Source organism: Schizosaccharomyces octosporus (assembly GCF_000150505.1).
Source record: "Schizosaccharomyces octosporus yFS286 unplaced genomic scaffold supercont6.2, whole genome shotgun sequence".
Lineage (NCBI taxonomy): Eukaryota > Fungi > Ascomycota > Schizosaccharomycetes > Schizosaccharomycetales > Schizosaccharomycetaceae > Schizosaccharomyces > Schizosaccharomyces octosporus.
In genome coordinates this window covers 2785777-2809610 of record NW_013185620.1, presented here as the reverse complement: position 1 = coordinate 2809610, position 23834 = coordinate 2785777, and the positions used below count along the sequence as shown (strand labels likewise).

The 23834-nt window shown below is 37.9% G+C and overlaps 13 protein-coding genes across 13 annotated transcripts; 7 read left to right on the top strand and 6 right to left on the bottom strand.

The window, feature by feature from the left end:
* The first annotated feature begins 214 nt into the window (after positions 1-214).
* On the top strand, positions 215-1890 carry SOCG_00692 (tRNA 2'-O-ribose methyltransferase). The gene is made up of 4 exons (XM_013163112.1): positions 215-327; positions 561-727; positions 801-982; positions 1046-1890. The coding sequence occupies exons 1-4, from the start codon at positions 304-306 to the stop codon at positions 1525-1527; spliced, it is 855 nt and encodes a 284-aa protein (XP_013018566.1). The 5' UTR covers positions 215-303; the 3' UTR covers positions 1528-1890.
* SOCG_00691 (uncharacterized protein) lies at positions 1839-2948 on the top strand. The gene has a single exon (XM_013163111.1). It carries the CDS (start codon positions 2381-2383, stop codon positions 2840-2842), a length of 462 nt encoding a protein of 153 aa, XP_013018565.1. The 5' UTR covers positions 1839-2380; the 3' UTR covers positions 2843-2948.
* Positions 2872-4605, bottom strand: SOCG_00690 (actin-like protein Arp3; the record flags this gene model as incomplete). The annotated part of the gene is made up of 4 exons (XM_013163110.1): positions 2872-3205; positions 3260-3859; positions 3914-4439; positions 4529-4605. The coding sequence occupies 4 exons, from the start codon at positions 4603-4605 to the stop codon at positions 3110-3112; spliced, it is 1299 nt and encodes a 432-aa protein (XP_013018564.1). The 3' UTR covers positions 2872-3109.
* Positions 4606-5465: 860 nt separating this feature from the next.
* Positions 5466-10384, bottom strand: SOCG_00689 (ubiquitin-protein ligase E3). Its single transcript, XM_013163109.1, has one exon. The coding sequence runs from the start codon at positions 8367-8369 to the stop codon at positions 5646-5648; it is 2724 nt and encodes a 907-aa protein (XP_013018563.1). The 5' UTR covers positions 8370-10384; the 3' UTR covers positions 5466-5645.
* On the top strand, positions 8410-9165 carry SOCG_05719 (uncharacterized protein). Its single transcript, XM_013164082.1, has one exon. The coding sequence runs from the start codon at positions 8591-8593 to the stop codon at positions 8810-8812; it is 222 nt and encodes a 73-aa protein (XP_013019536.1). The 5' UTR covers positions 8410-8590; the 3' UTR covers positions 8813-9165.
* Positions 9103-10149, top strand: SOCG_00688 (rRNA processing protein). Its single transcript, XM_013163108.1, has 4 exons — positions 9103-9277; positions 9389-9521; positions 9568-9698; positions 9759-10149. The coding sequence occupies exons 1-4, from the start codon at positions 9203-9205 to the stop codon at positions 9969-9971; spliced, it is 552 nt and encodes a 183-aa protein (XP_013018562.1). The 5' UTR covers positions 9103-9202; the 3' UTR covers positions 9972-10149.
* A 71-nt stretch (positions 10385-10455) lies between the features above and the next one.
* SOCG_00687 (RNA-binding protein Cip2) lies at positions 10456-13591 on the top strand. Its single transcript, XM_013163107.1, has one exon. The coding sequence runs from the start codon at positions 10632-10634 to the stop codon at positions 12387-12389; it is 1758 nt and encodes a 585-aa protein (XP_013018561.1). The 5' UTR covers positions 10456-10631; the 3' UTR covers positions 12390-13591.
* Positions 13592-13821: 230 nt separating this feature from the next.
* SOCG_00686 (hsp60-like protein) lies at positions 13822-18375 on the top strand. The gene has a single exon (XM_013163106.1). It carries the CDS (start codon positions 14093-14095, stop codon positions 15836-15838), a length of 1746 nt encoding a protein of 581 aa, XP_013018560.1. The 5' UTR covers positions 13822-14092; the 3' UTR covers positions 15839-18375.
* Positions 17011-18219, bottom strand: SOCG_00685 (SAGA complex/transcription initiation factor Taf9). Its single transcript, XM_013163105.1, has one exon. It carries the CDS (start codon positions 18039-18041, stop codon positions 17544-17546), a length of 498 nt encoding a protein of 165 aa, XP_013018559.1. The 5' UTR covers positions 18042-18219; the 3' UTR covers positions 17011-17543.
* Positions 18255-20120, bottom strand: SOCG_00684 (RNA 3'-terminal phosphate cyclase). The gene has a single exon (XM_013163104.1). It carries the CDS (start codon positions 19959-19961, stop codon positions 18870-18872), a length of 1092 nt encoding a protein of 363 aa, XP_013018558.1. The 5' UTR covers positions 19962-20120; the 3' UTR covers positions 18255-18869.
* A 568-nt stretch (positions 20121-20688) lies between these two features.
* SOCG_00683 (uncharacterized protein) lies at positions 20689-22227 on the bottom strand. The gene is made up of 2 exons (XM_013163103.1): positions 21999-22227; positions 20689-21947 (listed from the first exon to the last, which is right to left on the bottom strand). Exons 1-2 carry the CDS (start codon positions 22119-22121, stop codon positions 20865-20867), a joined length of 1206 nt encoding a protein of 401 aa, XP_013018557.1. The 5' UTR covers positions 22122-22227; the 3' UTR covers positions 20689-20864.
* SOCG_00682 (ribosomal protein subunit L16) lies at positions 22179-23293 on the top strand. The gene has a single exon (XM_013163102.1). It carries the CDS (start codon positions 22446-22448, stop codon positions 23097-23099), a length of 654 nt encoding a protein of 217 aa, XP_013018556.1. The 5' UTR covers positions 22179-22445; the 3' UTR covers positions 23100-23293.
* Positions 23294-23395: 102 nt separating this feature from the next.
* SOCG_00681 (non-classical export protein 1) lies at positions 23396-23637 on the bottom strand (the record flags this gene model as incomplete). The annotated part of the gene is made up of 2 exons (XM_013163101.1): positions 23396-23555; positions 23612-23637. The coding sequence occupies 2 exons, from the start codon at positions 23635-23637 to the stop codon at positions 23396-23398; spliced, it is 186 nt and encodes a 61-aa protein (XP_013018555.1).
* Between the last annotated feature and the right edge of the window lie 197 nt (positions 23638-23834).

The window sequence follows — 23834 nt, the reverse complement described above, 5'->3', positions numbered from 1 at the left end:
GTACAATACGCGAAAATTCCTGCTTGTCTAGTATTAGAAGAAGCTTGGATACATTATACACGATTCTACCGCAATCGTTGTAAAATTTAATCATTTTTCTTCTATGTTAAAAGAAAAAAAGGAAACTACTTTCAGTGTACTACCAAGTGCCAAAATTCACTTAAACCAATTTTTGGCAGAACCATAAATCATTCCCCCTCACTATATAAATTAACGATGATACGTTTAATATCTCTAAACCGAATGTTCAAAGAATATTTGGAGACTTTTACTTGAAGCGTTCAGTTTTCGGAAAAGTATATAATGGGAAAAAGCAGTAAAGACAAGGTAAGAAAAGGTTAGATGAAAGCGATTTAAAAGAGTACGAAGACTTTTGTAGGATACAGGCAATACAAAGGAGAATAGTCGCATGAAGGCATTATGCGTCGTCGGCGGCAGAATTTAGAGGTCTTGGAAATGATTTTGTTGCATTTTATTGATAGATTTGTTTCTTTCCTTTTAAATTTCTTTCTTTTAAGCGGGTTCATACCATGAGGCTGTAGCTAACGAGAATTTTTCAGCGAGATGCGTATTACCGATTAGCAAAGGAGCAAGGATGGAGGGCACGATCAGCATTCAAATTAATGCAATTAGATGAACAGTTTCACTTGTTTGAAGGTGCAAAACGCGTCGTAGATTTGTGTGCTGCACCAGGATCATGGTCGCAAGTCTTGTCACGTAGATTAATGTAAGTCTCCGGTGTCATATATTTGTTTATATGTCTTTTTTTTAGTTACTTGAATCTGACAAACATTATCTAGAGAAAATACTGACTCTACATCCAGCAATGAGGAACGCCCAAGAATTGTCGCTGTGGATCTTCAGCCAATGGCTCCGATAGAAGGCGTTAGCACATTGCAGTTAGACATCACCCATCCAAGAACATTATCTACTATTTTATCTCACTTTGGAAACGAACCAGCAGATTTGGTTGTCAGTGACGGTATGTATCCACTGTAGTTATTTTGTTTCTCAAAGATAATACTAACATATATGTTCGTTTTAGGTGCTCCCGATGTTACTGGTTTGCATGATTTGGATGAGTATATCCAAGCACAGATTTTATTGGCGGCGTTTAATATGGCTGTATGCATCTTGAAACCTGGTGGAAAGTTTGTCGCAAAAATATTCCGTGGAAGAGATGTATCTTTACTTTATTCACAACTTCGACTGATGTTTCGAAAGGTTACATGTGCAAAACCTAGAAGTTCCCGTGCGAGTTCCTTGGAATCTTTCGTTGTTTGTGAAGACTTTTGTCCTCCTCCTAACTTCCAACCGGAACTTTCAAAACCTCTTTGTATAGTAGATCCAAACTGTACCCATGAAATCGCTCCTTTCATTGCTTGCGGTGATTTGGATAGCTATGATGCCGATGCTACATATCCCATTGATTCTACATCAAAAACAACGCCATTAGAAGTTGTGCAACCTCCTACAGCACCACCTTATAAACGTGCTATGGAATTAAAGCATCAGGGATTGCTATAAGTTGAAAGGTGGATTCTCCTTTTTCTTCATTTCTTGTTTTAAGGTTTATTGGCTTGTATATTAATTACTTTTGTTTGATCATTACATGTGGGCTCAGAGCACTCATCTAGGAGATAATGTGAATGATCAGTCTGCTTGAGACTTTGCTTTTGTCACCCTAATGCGTATGCATGCTGTGGTTTTTTGGGAAATGGTATACAAAAAAAGCTTCATTTAATAAATTAATTATTTTGGTTTTTTTTTCTTACACTTGAATACCGCTCTTTCCTTTAAAGTGCGGTATGTAGTCTTTCTGCATAAAGCAGGCGGATACATACAGCGTAATGTTTCAGTCAACTTATTTACAGAGGAAGCTAGAAACCATTCATTTCATTTAAATAATATTCATTGTTCGTATCACTTATTATAAAAATCGTTTAGTCCTGTCTTTTTCAAACACCAAATATTAGTAAGGATTACGCAGTTCTTGCCGTCGTCTCTCAACCATTTTCATGCGGTACCCAGTGTGCGGCTTTATATAAAATAATAGTTGTATACTATATTTCGATTGCTTTTTATGACTTATTAAGTGTTACCAAACTGGACGTAGTGCTAAATTCTAGTTTCATTACCAAGGTTGAGCCTTATATTTTACGGAAGGTAATTCACTCTCAGTTCCCGGGTATTTGAATTTTTGTAAATTATTGTTGAATTCTTTTTTTCGTTTTATTTTACTGGGAATATTTAGATTCAACGATTTTCGCTCTAGTTTTGCTTGTTCCAAAGTAGAAGATTTCATTATATAAAAGCTATCTGGAAGATCGTTGCTTTTTCCCCTTTATTTTACATATCGAGTAGTATAACTATTGAGACTATGCCTCCTATAACAGCAGAAGAATCCGAAAAAGGTTCCGAAAACGTCGGGTTTGATCCTTCTTCTACATTATTAGGTAGATTCCTTATATTCCTAGTTGTAGCCTTATGCTTCTCGTTCATTATTTTGATGTTATTTCGACAACGAAGAAATGCCTTGCAAGTTTTGCAAGAGCAACAAGAACTTATGTCGAGACAACGGAGAGGCCGCATTGAAGCTACTGATGCGGCCTTACAGAGACGACGAAACAAGGAGCCTTTGCCTACATATGAACCTCCAGAAATACCTAGTTTTGATGATATTGAAGACTATCCTGTCTCAAATACTCCTCCACCGCCTGCTACTTTTAATGAACTTGGAGAATTCGTCGAGCAAAATGCCGGTAGCACTGCTGATTTCTCTGAGAGACCACCTTCTTACGAAAACATATCCATTGCCCAGGATAAAACGAGTCCCAACTAAATCCTTGGCCTTTTTCCTTTTGTTCCTGTATTTTTGTTTTTCCTTACTTCTACATGTCGTTTTTATGTTACACTGCAATAATCAATGCATTAGGTTTGGCTTACGCGTTAAATTTTTATATATACATGTTATTGAAATAACTTGAAAAGAATCATACGTATCTTGTGAATGTTCATGTAAGCATTAAACTTTCCATGCTTCTTTGTTTAATTAGTCATTGACCTCAGAATTCTTTTAGTGCAAAAAAAATCATAGTTGTAAACTTCATTATAGAGAATTGCCAAAGATTTGATATCTACGAGCGATGGAGGCACCGTACTCTTCATAATCCGCCTTGGTATGGCAATAAGCTCCAAACTCCGGCTAATTTTGTTAGTAATTTTCCAAAAAAATAGAAAGAAAAGACAAAGAACATACAGTTTGAGCAAGTAAGCTTCCGCCGAACCATACAGCATTGCGCTGTCGCTTGTGAGTAATTACATTAACGTCCACACCACCACTCTTGGCACCGGAAAGCATTTCACTGCGATGTATGCGTTCATCAACAATATGCTTGATGTCTCTTTGAAGGCGATGTCCAAAATTTTTAAACAGTGTACTACCACCGGATAAAACAATGTTTTTGTATAAACCTTTACGAACGTCAATAGGTGAGCTCTGAACAACGTTATCAACAAGTTCAGGTAAAGGAGTTATAAAGTCAGAGGAAGCAATCTCAGGGTTGAAAAAGATTTCAGGAGCAAGGAAACGCTCAAAACCAACATCCACGGCCGTAGTACGACCTCCCATAGTTTCGGCTGTGTACTTTAGATAGCGATCGGGTTCTTGATCGAAACGTGCAAACTCTTTGACGATATCAGGGCAAACGTAGGCATACTCTTCTTTGATACGTTCAGCAGTTTTCAAACTGGAATCATTTTCATTACGATCACGGAGTAAAGATTGAACGAAATAAGTGATGTCACGACCAGCAACAGGCATAGTCTTAATAGAGGAACCAATAACATAACCTTCAGCCTATACAGTGTTAACTTTTTAAGAAATAGAGACATCAAACAGAAGAGAACTTACCACCGGTATAATATGAGTAACACCATCACCAGAGTCAACGACAGTGCCTGTTAAAGAGCGTTCAGTGACTTTCGAAGAGGTCCAAGAAGCAGCCAAAGCGAGAACTGCTTGGACAGCAATATAAAGACCAGCACAGTTAAAGGATTCAAACATAATTTCAGCAGTATTCTCCCGATTTTCAGGCGGGTTCAGAGGGGGTTCAGTCAAAAGAAAGTAATGATCCTCAGGCTCGCAACGAAGATACTTAAAGAGAGATTGTTGCCAAAAACGTTCCATGTGATCCCAATTCTCGATTTGACCATGACGAATTGGATAATCTAACGAATAACCAGCAGATGCCTTGCTAAGAGCATCATTACCAATATAGAAGTCTAGGTCCTCCGTTCCGCGCTTACCTGAAAGATGACCACTTCCTTTTGGTGCCAAGTATGAAGGTTTTGAGGGGACCGCCGGTCTTGGACCACCTGCTGATCGTGTTGCAATGACTGTAGGAAAAACATACGAAGGAGCATCGTTTCCGGCATAACTGAGAACAAGTATAATTAGCAAACATTTATTTTCACAAGTAAACAAATTGATTTGTTTTTAAATCTTTTATCCTAATTTCATCCATACCCTAGCTTGCTATAGCCGGTACCACTAGATATTGCATTAGTACTGAAATATATTCCACAATTATTTCCAGCAAACATACTTGTCCATAATAATAGGCACATTAGAGGACGTGAATCTAAAGATTTAGTAACAAAATGGAGTTGGTTCCTGTTCTATTCAATACAAGCATCTCGCGGCTGCGTAGTGAATTACGTAGCCGAACGGAGAATAGTGTATTATTGCGCGATATTTCTTCGACTGATATATTTAGTTAACATATAATGTTGCACATCACTAAACATGATCCCAGAGTTGATTCATTTACTAAGGAAATGTCTTTTTGTTATTCTATTTTGGTAGAAATGGACCATCCTTAAGCCGTTCTTCACGAATCGTTAATGAAAGCTCTTAAAAACAAGGAAAACAGTTTTCTTCTAAAGGTTTTCTTGATAGATTTTATCTGTGGAGGGCATGAAAACATTATAGAAAATGAAGCCGCGATATTCGAAATAACAATGAAAGACTTCTCTAAAAAGCTATATAGATATCTAGTAGTCAGTAAAAAGAGATGTTACTATTTGTCATAATCCTTATACGGTATACCTAATATCATCATACAATAATAGTATTAAATCCTCGAATACCTTAGTATAAAAGGTGAAACCCGACGATGCGTATCAATATACATGTCAAAATAGAAACAATTGTCAATTAACCTTGAAAAGATATGTATACATCCAGTTGAAAGCTCAAAAGCTCAAATCTTCAGTGGAAGATTCGACTGATCTAGCTAAATACAGTCTACTTGAATCAGATTCCTGAAGAACTATTTATATCCATTCAAATAGTATAGTAGCATCCAATTCTAAGTACAGTTCCTTGTAACTTATCATTCTTTCCACTGATTTGTTTATTCTCCTAACCAGAGAATACATCTGTGACATTTACAATACTTGTATTGTTACTGAACAATTCGACAGATTATTTAGTTCTTCGTTGGAAATCCAAAGACTTCTCCATCATCGTAATAATTTTTTATTAATTAAATGCAAAAACTAGATAGCAAAAAATTGGTCGTAAAACATGATTGGTAAGGTCAGCAGTTATAACATTGTAATTATATTTCATCCTTCATTAATTAAGATAAAGCACAATTACAATCGCAGTCAGGAACTGGGCAAACGCTGTGCCTCATAAACCATTCTGAAGCATGTGCAGCATGTGTGCCATGATAACATCGAAGACAAAATGAGAACCAACGTCCATAATTTCTTTTTCGTTCTCTGTCTTTTGGGTTTTGACTGGTAATATTATTAACATTATTTTGTGGGACATTTTGATCACTCAAAGACAATCCACAGACAGAACACTTTGGGAAAGGTTGACGGCAATGTGGACAGGTATGGCCGGATTGCTTTTGACTTGCAAGCTTTCTAGTTTTCGTAAGCGTAGAAGCGACAGTTTGATCAGACTTAGGATAATCTTCGTTTAGGCTTAAAAGAGACTTTTTGCAGTAATTGCAACTGATATAAAGTGATGGTTTCGGTGATGTCTGCATTACATGACCGTTTTTATCACGAGAGAGTTCACTTCTTCCTAAATCAAACTTGACTCGTTCGCGGTAGAGTCTCCACCGATTAAATAATTCCCTGTAACTATCAATCCAACCATCTGCTCTCCAATCGGTAAACTTCTTCGGTACAACATAAGACACTAATAAAGCTGCCGTTTGAACATCATTCGAATGGTTGACAAAATTTTGTAATAACTCAATACCTAAAGGTGTTAACCCTGTCAATATCAGTCCTTCCGGATCCCCTGACTGAACCGTAGTACGGCACAGATCTTCCAAGTAATTACTCAAATCTTCATCCGGCAAAAATCTGAGAGCTATCCCTAGTCTATCTCTAAGAGAAAGAGACACTTCATCAAGCACGTCTCTCCAATCGGAATTGCTAACATATGCAAAGATAGCACGAAGATATGGGTCTTCCAGTTCTGTACTTAAATTACGAGACATTTCCTTCCAAAGCGAATCGCTTCCGAGTTGATTTAAGCCCTGCGAAGTAATGTACCCCGCTACAGCCGTGGAAATAGTTTTTTCTAATTCATTTCCCATAGCCAATATTCGAACCACGTTTTCAATTTTTCCATGAAAGAGAGCTAAACCAGCAGCTTTTACATGCTCATTTCTACCAATCAAGGAATCTATTTCTTGATGCAAATTTATTTTTGTATATCCAAGCCCGCAAGCCAATAGAACCAGTTGTCGTAAGGGCCGTTTCGTAGGTATGGGTGTTAATATGTCCAAATCAAAATTTGAAATAATAGTTTCAGCGGCTGTTAAAAACTTCTTTTCAAAAAGTCTACTGTGTTTCGCGTCAAAAACGTCAGCAATATTGGTTAATTCTGTGTCCATAAACCAAATGCCAAGAGCTCCTTGATATGTTAAATCAATATCGTTCCAGCAATTATAACGTCCATCGCTGTATAAAGAGTGGGACAGTTCAACCCATTTCCAGACATCTTTTAAATAAAAATCGGAAACAATATCGTAATTTTTTGAACAGTCGAAACGATAACCCTGTTGCGTTCTCTCTAGCATAATAGTTGATATATCAGTCCTTAGAACTCTATAAGGAGGTAGCAGATCATCGCTTTGAGATGACTCTTCAGATATTATTGATATTTTTTCCAAACTGTTTTCTATATTTGTAGACGAATAAGAACTCGTTTCAGAAAACTCAATATCTTCTTTATGATCTTCCCCAATTTCAGCCGACTGAACGTCTGAATAGGGAGTATCTAATGGATAAAGTTTTTCTTTGTATGATGAGATTAGCTCGTTTTTTGCACTAAATGATGTAGGAAGAACTTCGTTATGTAGGGAGAAAAGTTTTGGCGAAGAATCAACAACAGCGAGTATTTGAGGGGAACTAGACGAGGATGAATTATAGTAGTCAAACCCTGAACATGTTGTACTATCTTTCATGTTGATAAACTTCTCAAAAGTAAGTAATAAAGAGCTTTCTAATTCAGGTTCATCACTATTTGAGTCATCTTGAACACGGCAAGGAGATAGTTGCCGTACAGAAATTGAATTATTAGAGAGACAAGAGATCTGACCACACTTTTCATTAGAAAATCTTGTTTGAAAGTAAGAATTCTTGTTTTTTTCACCTGGATTCGGGTTCAGCTCCATTATCAGAGGATTAGCACCAGGAACCAGAAATCGGCGATCATAAACAGCAATATATCCATCATAAGAATTGGCAGCAAAATAATTTCCTGAGACTGCATCTATCGTAATATTATTGAAGCATGGAGTTTCAATTGAGGATTCAGCTTCTAATTGTTTGCGAGTATCCACAATATAAATCGAACGAGTACTTGAACCCGCGAATAGCAAAGAAGGATTCTTATCAAAACAAACGGAAACAATCCCTTCCATGGGAAACCCTTGAAGACCGGGTTGCTGGTTTGGATTATGTAGTAAACTTCGTACATCCCAAATTTTTAACGATAAATCATTTTTGGATTTTGCGTAGGAAGCCGCAAGGCTCCCGGAATCGGAAAATGATAAGCTTTTACAGGCTCTCGGATACTTTGGGGTGACTACGGCAGAGAATTCTGGATATTTTTCAGAGAGTAATGATAAATTACCAGTCGAGGAGCCAGCGCCCAATATCTCACTGCTTCCTGGAAATGAATCCAAACATTTAATCCCCTTTTGCGACTTCCAAAAAGAATGTGTTTTCCAACGTAGTTTAGGAGTCGTTTTCAGCGAAACGTATCGAATTTCATCGGCCTCTTCATTAACCCAAAAATAAAACCCATTTTTCTTTTTACTTCTTTGTAACATTATTGATAGGACTTTTCTGTCTCTAAAAGATCCACTTACAAGCTTTGACTTTCTTGATATTTCTTTGTCTCTTTATAGTGCCATTTGTGATGAAGGATGTAATGTGCTCACAACAAATGAATAATTAATTCCACTACTTGTGATCAAAACTTTTTATATTTATGTTGTTTGTTGCATAATTTAATTTTGTAAATATATAAATGGCCTCGTATACAAGTTGAATGTTGAAATTAGGGAAAAGGTCCAAGAGTTTTCTACGGAAGTTTGCATCAAACGCTAAGCTCCATCAACCGACTTCACTTTTAATTCAAATTAAGGATAAATACAAAAATATTAAAACAAAGTGGGACTGTAAAGCCTGTTTCTTCTCACAGTGTACATTATACGATATTGGGATTTTAGTGCGATATCATACTATACGTAATATCACACCAAAGTACTGAACGCCATCTTATTGCTTTCTTTTCAAAGGAATATCAAAAAAATGCTTCTAGTTTTGAAGGATTTGAAATCCGAAAGTTCAAGCGAAGTCGGGAAGGTCCCAATTGTGGTTGACAACTCTGATAGCACTCCACTGTAAACAAAGAAAAAGACAAGGTACGAGTACACGCCCAATTCGTACTTTACACTTCTAGAAACCTCTGAATAATACTACTCCTTTTTCGCTTCCTTCTTGGCAGTTCTTACATTCCAATGTCTCTTACTCTGTAAACATTACAAGTGACAACGTTACCCGGAGATGAAAATAGCAGTGAAAACTAGTTATTACAGGACTTCTTGATTTTCCAAAACGAGTCAAAAGGGAGTAGAGCTTATACAAGAAGCGAATAAGTATGGGAAAAATCAAGGGACCAGGGCTTGCTATTGTAAAGAAAAAAATTCGTGATAATGAACGTTTGCTGAAGAAGGTAAGAACCAAACTTTTCTTATACAATGATTGCTTGGGCCATTTCAAGAACCATTTATGAGGGTGTTGACTTTGTATATATAAATGTTGATGCTAATGATAATTTCGACAGGAAAATTTACCTGCGAATGTTCGAGTAGAGCATGAACGTGCCTTGGCTGCTTTGCAAGATCAGCTTCAGGGTGTTCAATTGGAACATAAAAAGATAAAGTATTACGAAAGATATAAGAAAATACGATTTTTCGGTACGTGAAAAGGTGATAATAGCTGCTATATTGACACTTATCCAAGAACGCAAAAAGGCTGAAAGACATATAAAACAATTGGAAAAGCGTTTACTAGATCCCTCCATCGATGTTTCTGAAAAAGAAAAGATGAAGGAACAATTACACAAATATAAAGTTGATCTTTTGTATATCAAGGTAAGACAGCCGTCAATACAAAGGAGTTTTATTGACTGATGCTAATCATGGAATTATTAGGCATATCCACCTCTCGTCAAATATGTTTCCTTATACGCTGAAGGAACTGCTGATTCTACTGAAGAGACAAGGAAGAAAATTTGGCGTGAAATGGAAGAGCGTCTCTTGTCTGGTAAAACGCAAAATCTTGGGCCTTCTGGTTCCAACAACATACCCGTACAAAAGAAACACGCAGCTCAGGAAGAGTTAGAAGATGAATTTTTTGAAAAATAGAAAATTTCTCTCTTATCGGAAGAAATTGGTGAAAGGTTTTGGTCATATTGCGATTATTTTAGGTTATCATTAGGGCTAGTCGGATTCATGCATGCAAATTTTAATACCGTTATACTTTTTTTTGTCTTTGATGATAAGTTAATGACATTCATTCTGTTTGCTGAGCAATGTAGCTTCCATCTACCTGAAGAAAATAGCATAACATACTTCTTCTTCGACAACAAGGTGAAACATTCTCTCAGAAACCTCCACCAAAACAAAAAAAATTTTAATTTAAAGCATTTTTAAACTTCTTGAATTTCTTTCATGTTCTCTTGTTCTTTTGGCACTTCCAATTCTCTTTAATATAGTCAATTCGTTTGCATTATATTTATTTTACTGTAGAATATTGGTCGCCTGCTATTACAATGAGCTGCAGTTGTCGCATAAAGCATATAAAGTACGGTAAGCTTACATGAGTGTTGCTAAAGAATATATCTTTTCAGAAAAAAGTAATACATGAAAAGGTTTTTTTACAATAACAAAAATAGATCTTTTAAATTCAATTTTCTGGTTACGACTTCTTGTCATCCTACCAATTTTCTTTCATCGCGAGCTAACGCAGTTGCGGACTTACCCTTTACACTTCACCCAATTTTGACGGCTTAATCCTGTGTCAAAATGGCTGAAGGCACTGGCCAGAGGCCGTTAACGCCTTTGTCACAAGCATTTTTATCAACTAATACCCTCTCCCCTGCTTCTTCTCCTTTGGGCTTTCATTCCGATCTGTCCTCGCTTCGCAAAAAGAGAGGAAATTTGTTTCCTAAATTGGATGAGTTAAATGGTAACCCAGAGGAAGAACAACGAGGAGTGAACATGGCTACGAATCCTAACTATTTTGATTTACGTTGGGGTCAAGATCGCTCAGGATTTCCCGGATCCACTGTAAGCACCCCAGGAATTGGTGGACCAGTGCCATATTCTCATATGGGTGCCGAAGACTTTATACCGGAGGGTGCTTCCACTGCTTTACCCAGCTCTTTACAACAAATGCTGGATCCTGAGACAAGTGGAAATTCTAATAATTCCTTGAAAACACGTCGTACCAGACTTCAAGCAGCTTGGAAGGAAGCAAGCAATTCTGCAGGCCTCACACTACATTCAGCAACTCCCTACGATGTGTTGAACAATGGGGGCCCTGCTACTACTTCTGTTCTGTCCTCCACTACCCACCCATTGGAGGGAATGCTTTCTTATGATGATAATGCTAATTCTCTTGCCTCTTCTGCTGCGAATGCTTCGGGTACGAATATTTCCAAAAATATGGGCAACTCCCAAATCTTACCTCCCGCCCAAGAAACCGAAGAAGAAACTATCCCCACTGCTATCGTTATTAAAAATATCCCTTTTTCTCTCAAAAAGGAGGTTTTGTTTAGGGTATTTACAGCATTGGATATTCCTCGTCCATACGCTTTTAACTATCATTTTGATAATGGAGTCTTTCGCGGACTTGCTTTTGCAAATTTCCACACTCCAGAGGAAGCAAAGACTGTAGTTCAGGTTCTAAATGGTTATGAAATTACTGGACGACGTCTTCGTGTTGAATGGAAACGTCAACTTCCTCCTGCCGAGCGCGAGCGCGTCGAACGTGGTAAGCAAGAAAAACGAGCTGTAGAAGAACGTAAGCAACAGTTGAAGCTCCCATTTTCTGTAGTCAATCTAGGCGTTGGTGTCGATTTTGATTTGAACGATCCCGCCGTCTTGAATGTTTACTCACACATTCTTCTATTTTATCATCGCACGGATAATCCCGGTGACCTTGTGTTTGACTCCACCACGAGCCACGAGGAGCGTCGTGTAGCCGCTCTATTGGCTTCTCGCATGAATCTGAACTATTCCGTAACTGGTGATGCTGATTCAAAGCAAGTTGTAATTACCTCTGGTAATCATCAAGTCTCTGGAATCCATTCATCCAGTGCCAATCAATCTCCGGCAATGTCCAATGCTCATATCCCTAATGATTTACAATCATCGTCCTCGGGAATGAATGATATGTCTAATATGGGGTCTTCAGCAACACTACAAAACCCACTCGCGTCTTCTGGCATTTTTGAAAATAATCCTTTTTCTGGATCTACGCTGTCTTCCAATTTTTCCAGTCTAAGAAGACCAGCCCCTTCATTGCACCTTGCGGATAGCATACGGTCATTGCGTGGAATATCTTCAGATGCCAAGTCATTTTCTGACATTCGCAGTATGCCTGCTACACCTTTGGAGCTCTCTTCTCAATTTTCAAGCATGAATGTATCTTCCCCGTTGGAACGAGGTTTAGGAACTTCTTCTGGTGCGTTAAACGGAAATTCTGATTATTTTAGCAACCCTCAGCCATCTTCAGCCGGTGTAGTTGGATCAAAGCCTCAACCAAAAAATGAACATTAAAGCTTTTCCATCAGTCATCTATGAGTGAATTCACGATGTGTGATAAAATTATTGCATCTCAATTTAATGTCTTTTTAAGAGATTAAGTATAGCAAACTCGATGTCTAATGACTTGATTTTACGATATGAGTCACAAAATAAAAAAAAAATTCATGCCTTTTTACTTATGAATTATATGGGAAATTTATGTATTTAAAAGCGAACTTTGGATTTGCTTTGTCTGTACTCGTGAATGATACTGACGGAAAGATAATTCTTTCATTGATTTTTGACGAATTTTTTGAATGTCCGGATTGGATATAATAACGGCTTGTTTGCTCTAATTCCCGTTTCTTTGCTTGTACAATTTGCAGAAATGTGAAAGCTGAAAATTAGTGATTTCTTGGTTCTAATTGCTTTTTTGTTATGCTACGTTTTACTGTTTTTCGCGCGCAAGGCGTTGTCTTGCTTATACATATGCTTCGAGATCATTATCGACGAAGGAAAATTGTTTATGTAGGTCTTGTTAGGATTATTTTCCATTTAATGAAGCATAGAATATATAGTATAAAAAAATGGTGTCTAATTGACCGAAGTACATAGTCTTCTACTATGGACTGATATGTTGAAGAAAATTTAGGTATATTTCTGGGGTACATAGGTTCGTGAGATGATGCTTTTTTGTTTGAAAAAAAATATTGAGGCTTTTGTTTTGCCATAAATGGTTGTCAATTTTTTATTTTTAGATATTCCGCAAGAAAAACTACAATATGAACGATATTTTCTGGACGAAATGGATAATGTTGAAGAAGTATGTAGAAGGTTTCCTATTGCTCTTGTCAGAGACTAAAGTGTTTGTATTGAGAGAAACAGGTACTACATCTTGTTGAATGAAGGAAAAGGAAAGTCACTAACACTGCTGAATCATTCGTGTCTTCTATAATGTCCCCTTCCATGGTGTTGGTTTCATTGGTTTCGTCCAAGTTCACCATCAGTGACTGACCGTTCCTAATTATGCAAATAGCGTTGGTAGAGGAAGGAATCCTGTTGTAATGGCATTCGGATTCTTCCTTTACTTAGCTAAAGGGAGAGACGCCAGAAATAATGTTGCAAGGTACCAGGAATCATTAATTCCCAAGCGTAAAGTGTCTGAAAATCTCTACCTACATATTTACACCAGAAAGACAAAAACAAATAATTTTCTTTACTCACTTAAACAAACGCAATAAGAATCTATTAGTAAACAAATTCAAATTGTTTCTGCCCTGTATTATTTATTATTGTAGCAGTTATTTTTCATCGGAATATTCACATACGGATTTTTACCACGCTATGCTAAATGGATGGGAAATTCTTTCCGGAATTCAGCGTTAATTGATTGGTTCAATGTTGCACCTACGGATCTCCACCTTGATCAGCAGTACTTTCTAGAATATACAGCAGTCATGCTATATAAAGACCGATCAAGTACAACTTGCTGTAAACACATACCCAGGAATATTGCTTTGCAGCAACAATAAATTTTTTTAAGTGTCAGTCTGTAAGGGACTTTGACAGTACATAATATACTTCAGTTTGGAATCGACTGCTTTTAAAGCAAGTTTCCTGTTAAATTCGTTTGTTTAATTATACCGAAAATTTGCATTTTTAGCATTTTTGCCCTCTCCGTTTTTATTAATATCTTTTGATTTCAATTCCCTGTTCTCTTCTAGTTTTGTTTAGCCATGGTTAATTTCCTTGCTTCTAATTTGATGCGCCTTCCTTTGCGCGTCGCTGGACGCCGTGTTCCTGGTCGCTTTGCCGTTTCTCAAACCCGCTCTTATGCTAAGGATTTGAAATTTGGTGTTGATGCTCGTGCTTCTCTCCTTTCTGGTGTTGACACCTTGGCTAGCGCTGTTTCCGTTACTTTGGGACCTAAAGGCCGTAATGTCTTAATTGATCAAGCCTTTGGTTCTCCTAAGATCACTAAAGACGGTGTTACTGTCGCTAGAAGTGTTAGTTTGAAGGATAAGTTTGAAAACCTTGGTGCCCGTTTGGTTCAAGATGTTGCTAGCAAGACCAATGAAGTTGCCGGTGACGGTACCACTACTGCCACTGTTTTGGCTCGTGCTATTTTTTCTGAAACTGTCCGTAACGTTGCTGCTGGCTGCAACCCTATGGATCTCCGTCGTGGTATCCAACTCGCCGTTGAGAACGTGGTTGAGTTCCTTCAAGCCAACAAGCGTGACATCACCACTGCTGAGGAAATTTCTCAAGTTGCTACCATTTCCGCTAACGGTGACAAGCACATTGGTGAATTGCTCTCCAAGGCTATGGAACGTGTCGGCAAGGAGGGTGTCATTACAGTCAAGGAAGGCCGTACCATTTCCGACGAGCTTGAAGTCACTGAAGGTATGAAGTTTGATCGCGGCTACATTTCTCCTTACTTTATGACTGATGTTAAGTCTCAAAAGGTTGAATTTGAGAACCCCTTGCTTCTTTTGTCTGAGAAGAAGATCTCTGCCGTTCAAGACGTTTTACCCGCACTTGAACTTGCTGCTCAACAACGTCGCCCTCTTGTTATCATTGCTGAGGATGTCGATGGTGAAGCCCTCGCTGCTTGCATCTTGAACAAGCTTCGTGGTCAACTTCAAGTTGTCGCTGTTAAGGCCCCTGGCTTTGGTGACAACCGTCGTAACATGCTCGGTGATTTGGCTGTTTTAACCGATAGCGCTGTTTTCAATGATGAAATTGATGTTTCCATTGAGAAGAGTCAACCTCATCACTTTGGTAGCTGCGGCTCCATCACCGTCACTAAGGAAGATACCATCATTATGAAGGGGGCTGGTGATCACATCAACGTTAACGAGCGTTGCGAACAAATTCGTAGCGTCTTGGCTGATCCTAGCCTCAGCGAGTACGAGAAGGAAAAGCTCCAAGAACGTTTGGCTAAATTGAGCGGAGGTATTGCTGTCATCAAGGTTGGTGGTTCTTCTGAAGTTGAAGTCAGCGAAAAGAAGGATCGTATTGTCGATGCTTTGAACGCTGTTAAGGCTGCTGTTTCCGAGGGTGTTCTCCCCGGTGCTGGTACTTCTTTCGTCAAGGCCAGTCTTCGTTTAAGTGAGATCCCCACTGCCAACTTTGATCAAAAATTGGGTGTGGAAATTGTCCGTAAGGCTATTACCAGACCTGCTCAAACCATCCTTGAAAATGCCGGATTGGAGGGCAATTTAATTGTCGGAAAACTCAAAGAATCCTACGGTAAGGATTTCAACATTGGTTATGACATTGCTAAGGATCGCTATATTGATTTGAATGAAATCGGTGTTCTTGATCCTTTGAAGGTTGTCCGCACTGGTTTGGTTGATGCTAGCGGTGTGGCTTCCTTGATGGGTACTACTGAGTGTGCCGTCGTTGATGCCCCTGAGGAATCCAAGCCCGCTATGGGTGGTGGCCCTGGTGCCATGGGTGGTATGCCAGGAATGATGTAAAGCTCTTAGTGAAGGAATTCATGTTTGCATCTTCGCCTTAATATATTTCTTCGTTCCAAAAAAAAAATTGATTTAACTAATCTCGTCCGCATATAATAATTAATTTTGGACAATCTGATGATAAAGTTTACTAAACGACTCAACGATTTATGTTTTGAGAAAAGTCTCATTGAATAATGAAGCCGAGTACGTATGTTACTTTTTGGGAGTTTTGTTTCTAATCTTGAGGAGTGATATAAGCTTTTTGTTTTGTGAGGAATGTTATTTTGTTATTCAACTCGAAGTAATCAAAGCGTTTCTCATCGATTCACAAAAGATTTATAGGCTCTTACTCTGTAATATATGATTCTTTCTTTGATAAATGTATTCTATAATGAATCAGTTCGACTTTTTAAGCAGACGTGGTTAATACTTGCGAGAACTTGTTATTTGGAAACGAAGGAGAATGCCAAGTCTTATTATTTTTTGGACAATCCTAGAAATATGCTGACCATTCTAATACGTTATACACCGTACCTGAAAGTGATGAAAAATAAACGGATGATTACATATCCGAGAGCGCAAAAACCCATGTGGATATTGCCGTTGCCTTCCTTCTGATTCAGGTATTATGTATATACGTATATAGAATGTTTAGACTTAGGACTAGGATGAACAAGCCATTTATAGCAAGACTTGCTGTTCTTACTATTCGTTTTCTGACTCAATGTTTGAGTTTTCCCAAGTGCATCTAGTAGGATTTCTCGGTGCTGTGAGTATCTATTGTAATGAGTAATCTTGTAAGTGATTGTAGGAAGACACTGTACCACTTGTTCAATGTCTTTAACTAAGGAGATTGAATATTTTGTGGATATACATAGCAAGCCTATTATTATGATGCTTGTTGTCTTGTAATTTTGTCTTACATGCTTACTATATGTGTATAATGTGGGTGATAAAGAATAGTCGCGTTTCTTCATGGTGTTGTTTATTTCAAACTAAGTTGGATGTTTTGGCGTCCTTTCGTCGAGGGAGGAAATGTAAGTGGATAGTACAGGGTTGTGAAAGACATTGAGACCGATGGATAGTATGAGTTCCATTTTATATCTTGTGTGGATTCTTTTTTTTTAAAAAAAAGTTGAATGTTACATTTCAAATACTTTGGACACTACTACATAATAACTACGGGGTTTTTGAGTAGTAACTTTTGGGAATAAAAATGTTTTATATGAAAAATATTCCTAAACTCGTTTTGCGCTCGTAAATCCAGTTTAACCTGATTTAAACATTGTACATGATCAGAAGCTTTACAAAGCTTCTAAAAACAGTCATTTAATACAGGAATTCTTAATCTTCATTCAAGATATAATTGTTAAAAAATAAAAATGATACATCTTCGATATATAGAAGGGCTTCCCTTCGGCAAACTTGTTCAAGTAGATTTTTATCAGACCCACAAACTAAGCCAGGCTCATTTAAGATCGTATGTTCAAAATTTATATGAATTAAGAAAATTAATAAGTACAAAGAAGCCAACTGCTTTTCTGTTATACGTTGTTATACTCGTAATATACACCTTTAGACCATTGAGCTCGGTGGTAAGTACTAGAGCACAATTCGAAAGACATAATTACCATAAGTTTTTTTCTTTTAGCCGAGGAAAAAAAAAGATAATCATCCCTTCGTGAACTGATAATACTTTCTTTTCGTTACACTTAACCTATGATTATCTTGGTTCCTCCTTTACGTCTGAGGCGGCTGGCTCCTCGTCCATCCTAGAGTCTTCTGGCACATCCTGTGTACTTTCCAAAGTCTTTGACTCGTTGCTAGAAATCCAATTTGGCTGAGTAAGGCAAAACTTCTCAGGAGGTAACCTCAGTCCATAAGATGGCTGAATCTGGGGCAACGGCTTTCTATTCCGTTCGGTAGCTAGTTCTAACAAAAATTCTTTGGGAGGGGGGCCCGTGAAGGAATGATTGACTTGCGAAGCAACCGCTAGACGAACGTCTTCGACGGAAATGGGAACACCGCTTCCACGAGAATGCTCCGCATAAACCTGAGAGTCTTGGACCAATTGTTGAGTATAGCGATGGGCAAATGTTAGTAATTGTAAGGGAACAGTTTGTGAATAGGCTGGAACTCCCAAGGAACTCATAATTAAATGAATGAGTCGCGCATCCTTAGGACCTTTTACAGGTTCATCTGTCACGGGCGGAGAGCTCATAGCTGTATCTCAAATGACTTGAAGCTCAGAACAAAGCCTTTCCTAGACCAGCCGTATTTCTGAGACTAAGTGTTTTGTTTTCGTGAATAACTGCCGTTAGTTAGGGGGAAATTGCGTATTTCAATGAACTCTATAAAACTGATAAAGCGAGTGTTAACGAGACAAAGACTCGCTTTTTTTGATGCTATATTGGTTTGTGGAAAAGAAACAAAGAATAGTAAGAACGTAGTGATACAAGCTGCTAACTGTTTACAAATCAACTATAACTATCTCTATTCAACCATCATAGAACTTAAGTTGTTGGAACTGAGGATAGAGTGATGAGAAATAACATATTTGAATACATTATGTAACAAGACACTACAGGTAAAACAGCAAAAAAGTAGTTAGGTTTCAAGGAGTAAGTTGAATGAAAGACCAAATGTACAAAATTTTATTTTTCTCCATCCATCAGGGAGTAGAATAGAAATCCGTAGAGCGGTTCAATGCAACGTTGAATAAAAACGGGAAAAGTGATATGTAAATACCGAAGTATGAAAGGGAAATAGGGAGAAAATATGGGATTAAATAATCCAAACCTAATTAACTAATCGCAGAAACCAAAAAAAAAATCCAAAAGACAATAACCTCGGCTCATGTATGATCATGATCGTCTAAGGTCAAAGTGAATACAATAAATCACGTCGTAAAGAAGGTATAAACAACTTTCAAAACAAGAGGGAAAGAAGAAGGGAAAAGGAAAAAAAACAAGGATATTTTAGAGACAACAGTAATACGATGAAAAAACCAGACGAAGTCTGTCTTGCTGGGTCCGGACAATGGGGTCGATTACTGAAGGCGACGATTTACGTTTAGGTAACCTTTTCCAAGACAAGACATTTCGATGTGTCCAGTTTCAAATTCTTTAAAGCGGTATTCTCTACCAAAGAACGCCTTCACATCACGAAGAAATGTCACTAATTGTGAAGTGATGTTTAATTGTCCAATGACAATGGAATTTACATCTTCGGAAGACAGAAGCATACCAGTAAGAATGGATGGTTGAGTGTAACGATCAAGGCAACCCCCTGACTCAATCGATTCTAACAACTTTTGAGCACATAAAGTACCAACATCTTCAGGTGTTTGACCAGCTTCGCCGCATTGCTGAGCAGCATATGAGCAGCCTTTGTTTGTTTCTGCCACGAGGGTTATTGCAAATCCTGGACTATTACCGCATTCGTCTCCACGGCGTACATCTGTGTAAATGAAAATATCTGGCAAGAAAGGATTCAAAGTGCCACGAGCACTTTCTACCAATCGGTTAGCAAGTACGGGAGCAACACGCGTGGAGGAGGCAATGCCACGAATTCGAAACACGCGTCCTGGTTCAGAAACTCGAATTGGAGGTAATGATACTTTTGTGATAGGGCACAAAAAGTTAACTTCACCACCACCATTTGGAGAAGCACCACGCTTTAAAATTCGCAATTCCATCTCGTCTCCAACTTGGAAACGCTTTTGTAAGAAGGGAAGCACACTTGTACGAAGCACATCAACGCCTGGATCTTCATTGTTTGATGTAACGCCCGTTAGAGTTAACGACGTTGGTGTTTTCGCGAAAAGACATAACAATAGGAGTGGTTCCAAGAAATAACCAATCGCTCTTGATTCAGGACAAGCATGTTCTACACGCCCACCAACTATGTTGCCAGGACGGTATATGAAGGAAGTACCTGTGTAAGAGATTTCGATAACAGATCCATTTGTCACCTTTTCGAGAAGCCTGAGAAATGAAATCTGGTAGTCCTTTAAACCTGGATCTGCTTCATTTGGATATATTCCTTCTACTCGTATCGGTGTTCCTGAAAGAGTTGCAAGGGCCAGTCGATGAGTCAAATATTCACATCCCTTGAATCTTTTTAATTGTGTTCCAGACATCTCAGCTTTATATGTTTATGTAACGTGCAAAGTCTCGAAATAAATAGAAAAGCAATTTTCGAGACTTTGAATTGTCAATTCCTTCGTTCGAAATTTTGTTCTTGCCAAGTATCAACTGTTGTCTCCATAGCCCAGAGAACTTTGTGACCTAGGACGTTGTCATGGCGACGCAAAATGTAAACAAACTGGGTATTTCAATAATAAAACAAAAGGTTCCGATCTTGCAAAATGCAAATGTAAATTAACGTTTCATACGTCTCAAATCTATTTAAATACAAAAACTTTGTTTGAATGCATTGGGCTGACAGGTGGATTTGCTTGTTTGCAACCACAAGCCATTCCTTGGAACTTCAAGAACCTAGTTTGCAGTCCTCTTTTTTATTTAAAGGAAAAACATTTACTTCATATATATCTATATATACTTACTATTTTACTCCGGCTTTTCTTCTAATTGCTAAAGTCCTTTTTTTTTTAACTTTGTTTGTTTACTTGCCCCCACACAAATTACTCATGAACAATGTGGAGGAAAGCTAGAGGATCAGTAAGTGTTTATTTGGAAACCCATGAAATAGAGAATATTGAAAGTAATTTTTCTTTTGTAGCGTGTAATTGCAATTCCTCAAACATTGAAATAACAAAACATCTTTTGATTTTCTTTCATTCTTACGCTCATACAGACTCTAAAGTCTCTGAAGAACTGCATCTTGCAAAGCTCCATTGAATAGTAGCTATATGCTTCTTTATTAGCATCAAGGTCATGTAAATCATGGAGCGAGAAAAAATTTTATTGAAAGATTACCTTTTCTCATATTACGCTAAAAAGAATAAAAAAAAAAGAAAAAATCCATTCCAGCTTATAGACGTAAACAAAGGCATACACATATTTACATGCGGAACATCATCTTATGCTACAGGTGCGGCGTTAGAACGAGAGTTGGAATCGTTTGCGTATTGTGGATATTGGTTTCGTCGGAAACGGTTAAATGAACCTCCACGGCCGCGACCACCACCACGGTAAAAGCCACGACCACGGCCACGTTGGTTATTGCCATAGGGAGGACGGTTATTGAAAGAGCGCTTTTGGTATCCACGGTTAAATGGTTCTTGGGGATTCTCGTTAGCAGGTTGGTACCAGTCAGGTGACATGGAGTCCATGGCTTGCTGCATTTGTTGTTGCTCAAAAGCTTGGAAATTAGTAGGATAAATAGTAGAGGGATCAGCAACACCATTACTGGTTTCAACATTTTCAACAGGCACATGGACTTCTCCATCAGCAGGGACAGAAGTTTCATTAGACGTTGCAGGTTCTTGGAAATGTTGTCCTTCAATTTCACTTTCATTCAAAAATTGAATTCCACGGTTCAAAGGTCGGGTGGTTTGATGGGCGTGTTCGTCCAACGAAGCTGAGGTTTCTTCACCTTCATTGTTGACAACATTGTTAGACTTGGAGGTAGCCTGCTCTTCAGTTTCATCATTTTCATCGTGTTTTTGAACAGCAGGAGTGTTAAAAAATTCGTCGCTTTTTTCAGAAATTAGCTTGTAAGAGACTTCGGTTTCATCGATATGCTCCTCTGATGACGAGTTCAGACTAGCAACAGCTTTCACCGACTTTTCTGAACCTTCATAAACGTTAATAAGTAACTTTTCAACAGCCGTATTAAATGCTTGATCCTCGGAAGGATTAACGCAATTATAGCTGGCGAAACGAAGGAATCGGACAAGAACAGATACTTGCTTTTCGGCACTCTTGTAGCCTTCTTGGTACTTGGCCTCTAGTTGTTTTTGCTCTTTTTCTCTTTGCACAGAGGCTTCGTAACGCTTCTTCTTCTCATCACGAGAACGAGAAGAGTTTATCTGACCCAAAAGTTCTTCTAGCTCATGCAAAGTTGTCAATACAGCGTCCTTACTACGGATAGCATTTTTTTGGTCGCTGTTCAAAGATTCCGGATCTTTGGAAGCCTGCTCCTCAAGTTTTATTATTTTTTGCTATAACTCATGTTAGAAAACCCCACCATTTTAAATAACCTTTTTCTATACCTTCTTCTTGGAGAAGTTTCGAATTCTCTTGCTCAGGTGTTCTACAATTACGCCTCCGATTTCTCCTTCTGGTGAGCTAGATAGTTCATTTTCAGTCTTTGAAACTGTTTTTTGGTTTGCCATTTCGTTTTGAATGCGTGTTTTGACGTTCGTACTATTTGGTTCTTGACACCTTTTGATTGATCATTCACACTACAGTAAAGCGTTCCTCACGCTGAAACAACGCCGACAACGCCGTATAGCGCTGGAAATTGGCATTTTTCTTGTTACCGTTTTTCCCTTTAAAAATATTAAAAGTTTTTAATTCAATTTCATTACTAGTTTTTGTTCATTTGGCAAAATTTAAGAACAAGACAGCTAGTCCAAACCAGGTCGCGTTTAGGAAATTATTATTTTTTTTTGTTATCCTATTGGAAAATTAATATTTGTTTTTAAAGAAAATTCAACATGAAATTCTTCTCTCCTACAACGATCAGTACTTCGAATCTTATGACCCGGTTTCTGCCTTTCTGCCATTCAACTTTGCGGTTCAGTACATCCAGTTTTAACCCATCATATGTTGGTAAACAATCAATTGTACTCCCTAAGGATGTGCAAATCCAGCTAAGAAAGCAAGTACTAGAGGTTTCCGGACCCAATGGTCAATTGCAGCAAAACTTTCCCAAATATCTCCGTTTAAAGCAAGAAAATGACTCTATTAGAATTGAAATTGCTTCCAAATCTAAGGATGAGTTATCAAAAAAGCAGTTGGCTATGTGGGGAACAACCCGTGCTTTGCTTGGAAACAATGTGAAAGGTGTAACTGAGCCCTGGCAATCTCTAGTAAAGCTTGTCGGTGTTGGTTATCGAGCTTCTATTGAAGGAAATAATATACTCTTGAAGGTAGGATATGCAAATGCTGTCTCAGTTCAAATACCACCAGAAGTTCAAGTCGAAAATCCTTCTCCCACTAGTTTGGTATTAAGCGGCATCGATAAACAAAAAGTAACGCAACTTGCCGCTAAAATTCGATCTTTCAAGAAACCCGAACCATACAAAGGAAAGGGTATTTATGTTGATGGTGAGAGTATCCAACTCAAGAATAAACGAAACATTTCATAAGCATGAGCTGCAGAGTTATTTTTACGGGAAATCTTTTATCTACTTTACATCACCAAAAAAAATTTAGATTAAAATCGTCGTCTTGAAAGTGCCCGTGCTTTATTTTACGTTTCGTAATTTCCGTCACCTTCATTTTACTTATGTCTCAAGCTTTTTCCCCTTTCAATATTCATTTTTACTTTTTTATTTACATTATAGCATACAATTGAATATCGAAGTGTTAATATTTTTATCAAGTAAACTTCATTCTTATATTATTTTACAACCATTATTAGCATTGACAATCTAGCTCTGTCTCAATGTTGAACAGACTCAGAAGATACGCCATTATTGCGAGAATTCCAACGTTTCATCAAGAGTTCCTGCAATCCTTTGCCTTGAGGTCGAGGGTGTTCTTTCTCAAATAAATAATACCCGTAAATACCTATCGCCATCCCAAACAAAGGGTCCATCAGTCTAAATAAAACCATTTTTGTTAGCATTCTGTTTCTTCCGTTTGTCTTCCTTCATACTTCGAAATCAGATAAGTTTGCGACATTTTCGTAGTATAACTCCCACCTCTTTTTTTTCGGTCAAATTCTATTAATAATTATTTTCAATTTCTTTAATGTGATAATTTAGACGTCTGTTATAGTTGTATTTTAACAACTTGTCAATTGAAGCTTTATATAGGTTGAGAATGCGGTTGAGGTATTCAACTGCTTCGTCAGTTCCCCATAATAATTGAAACCTCAA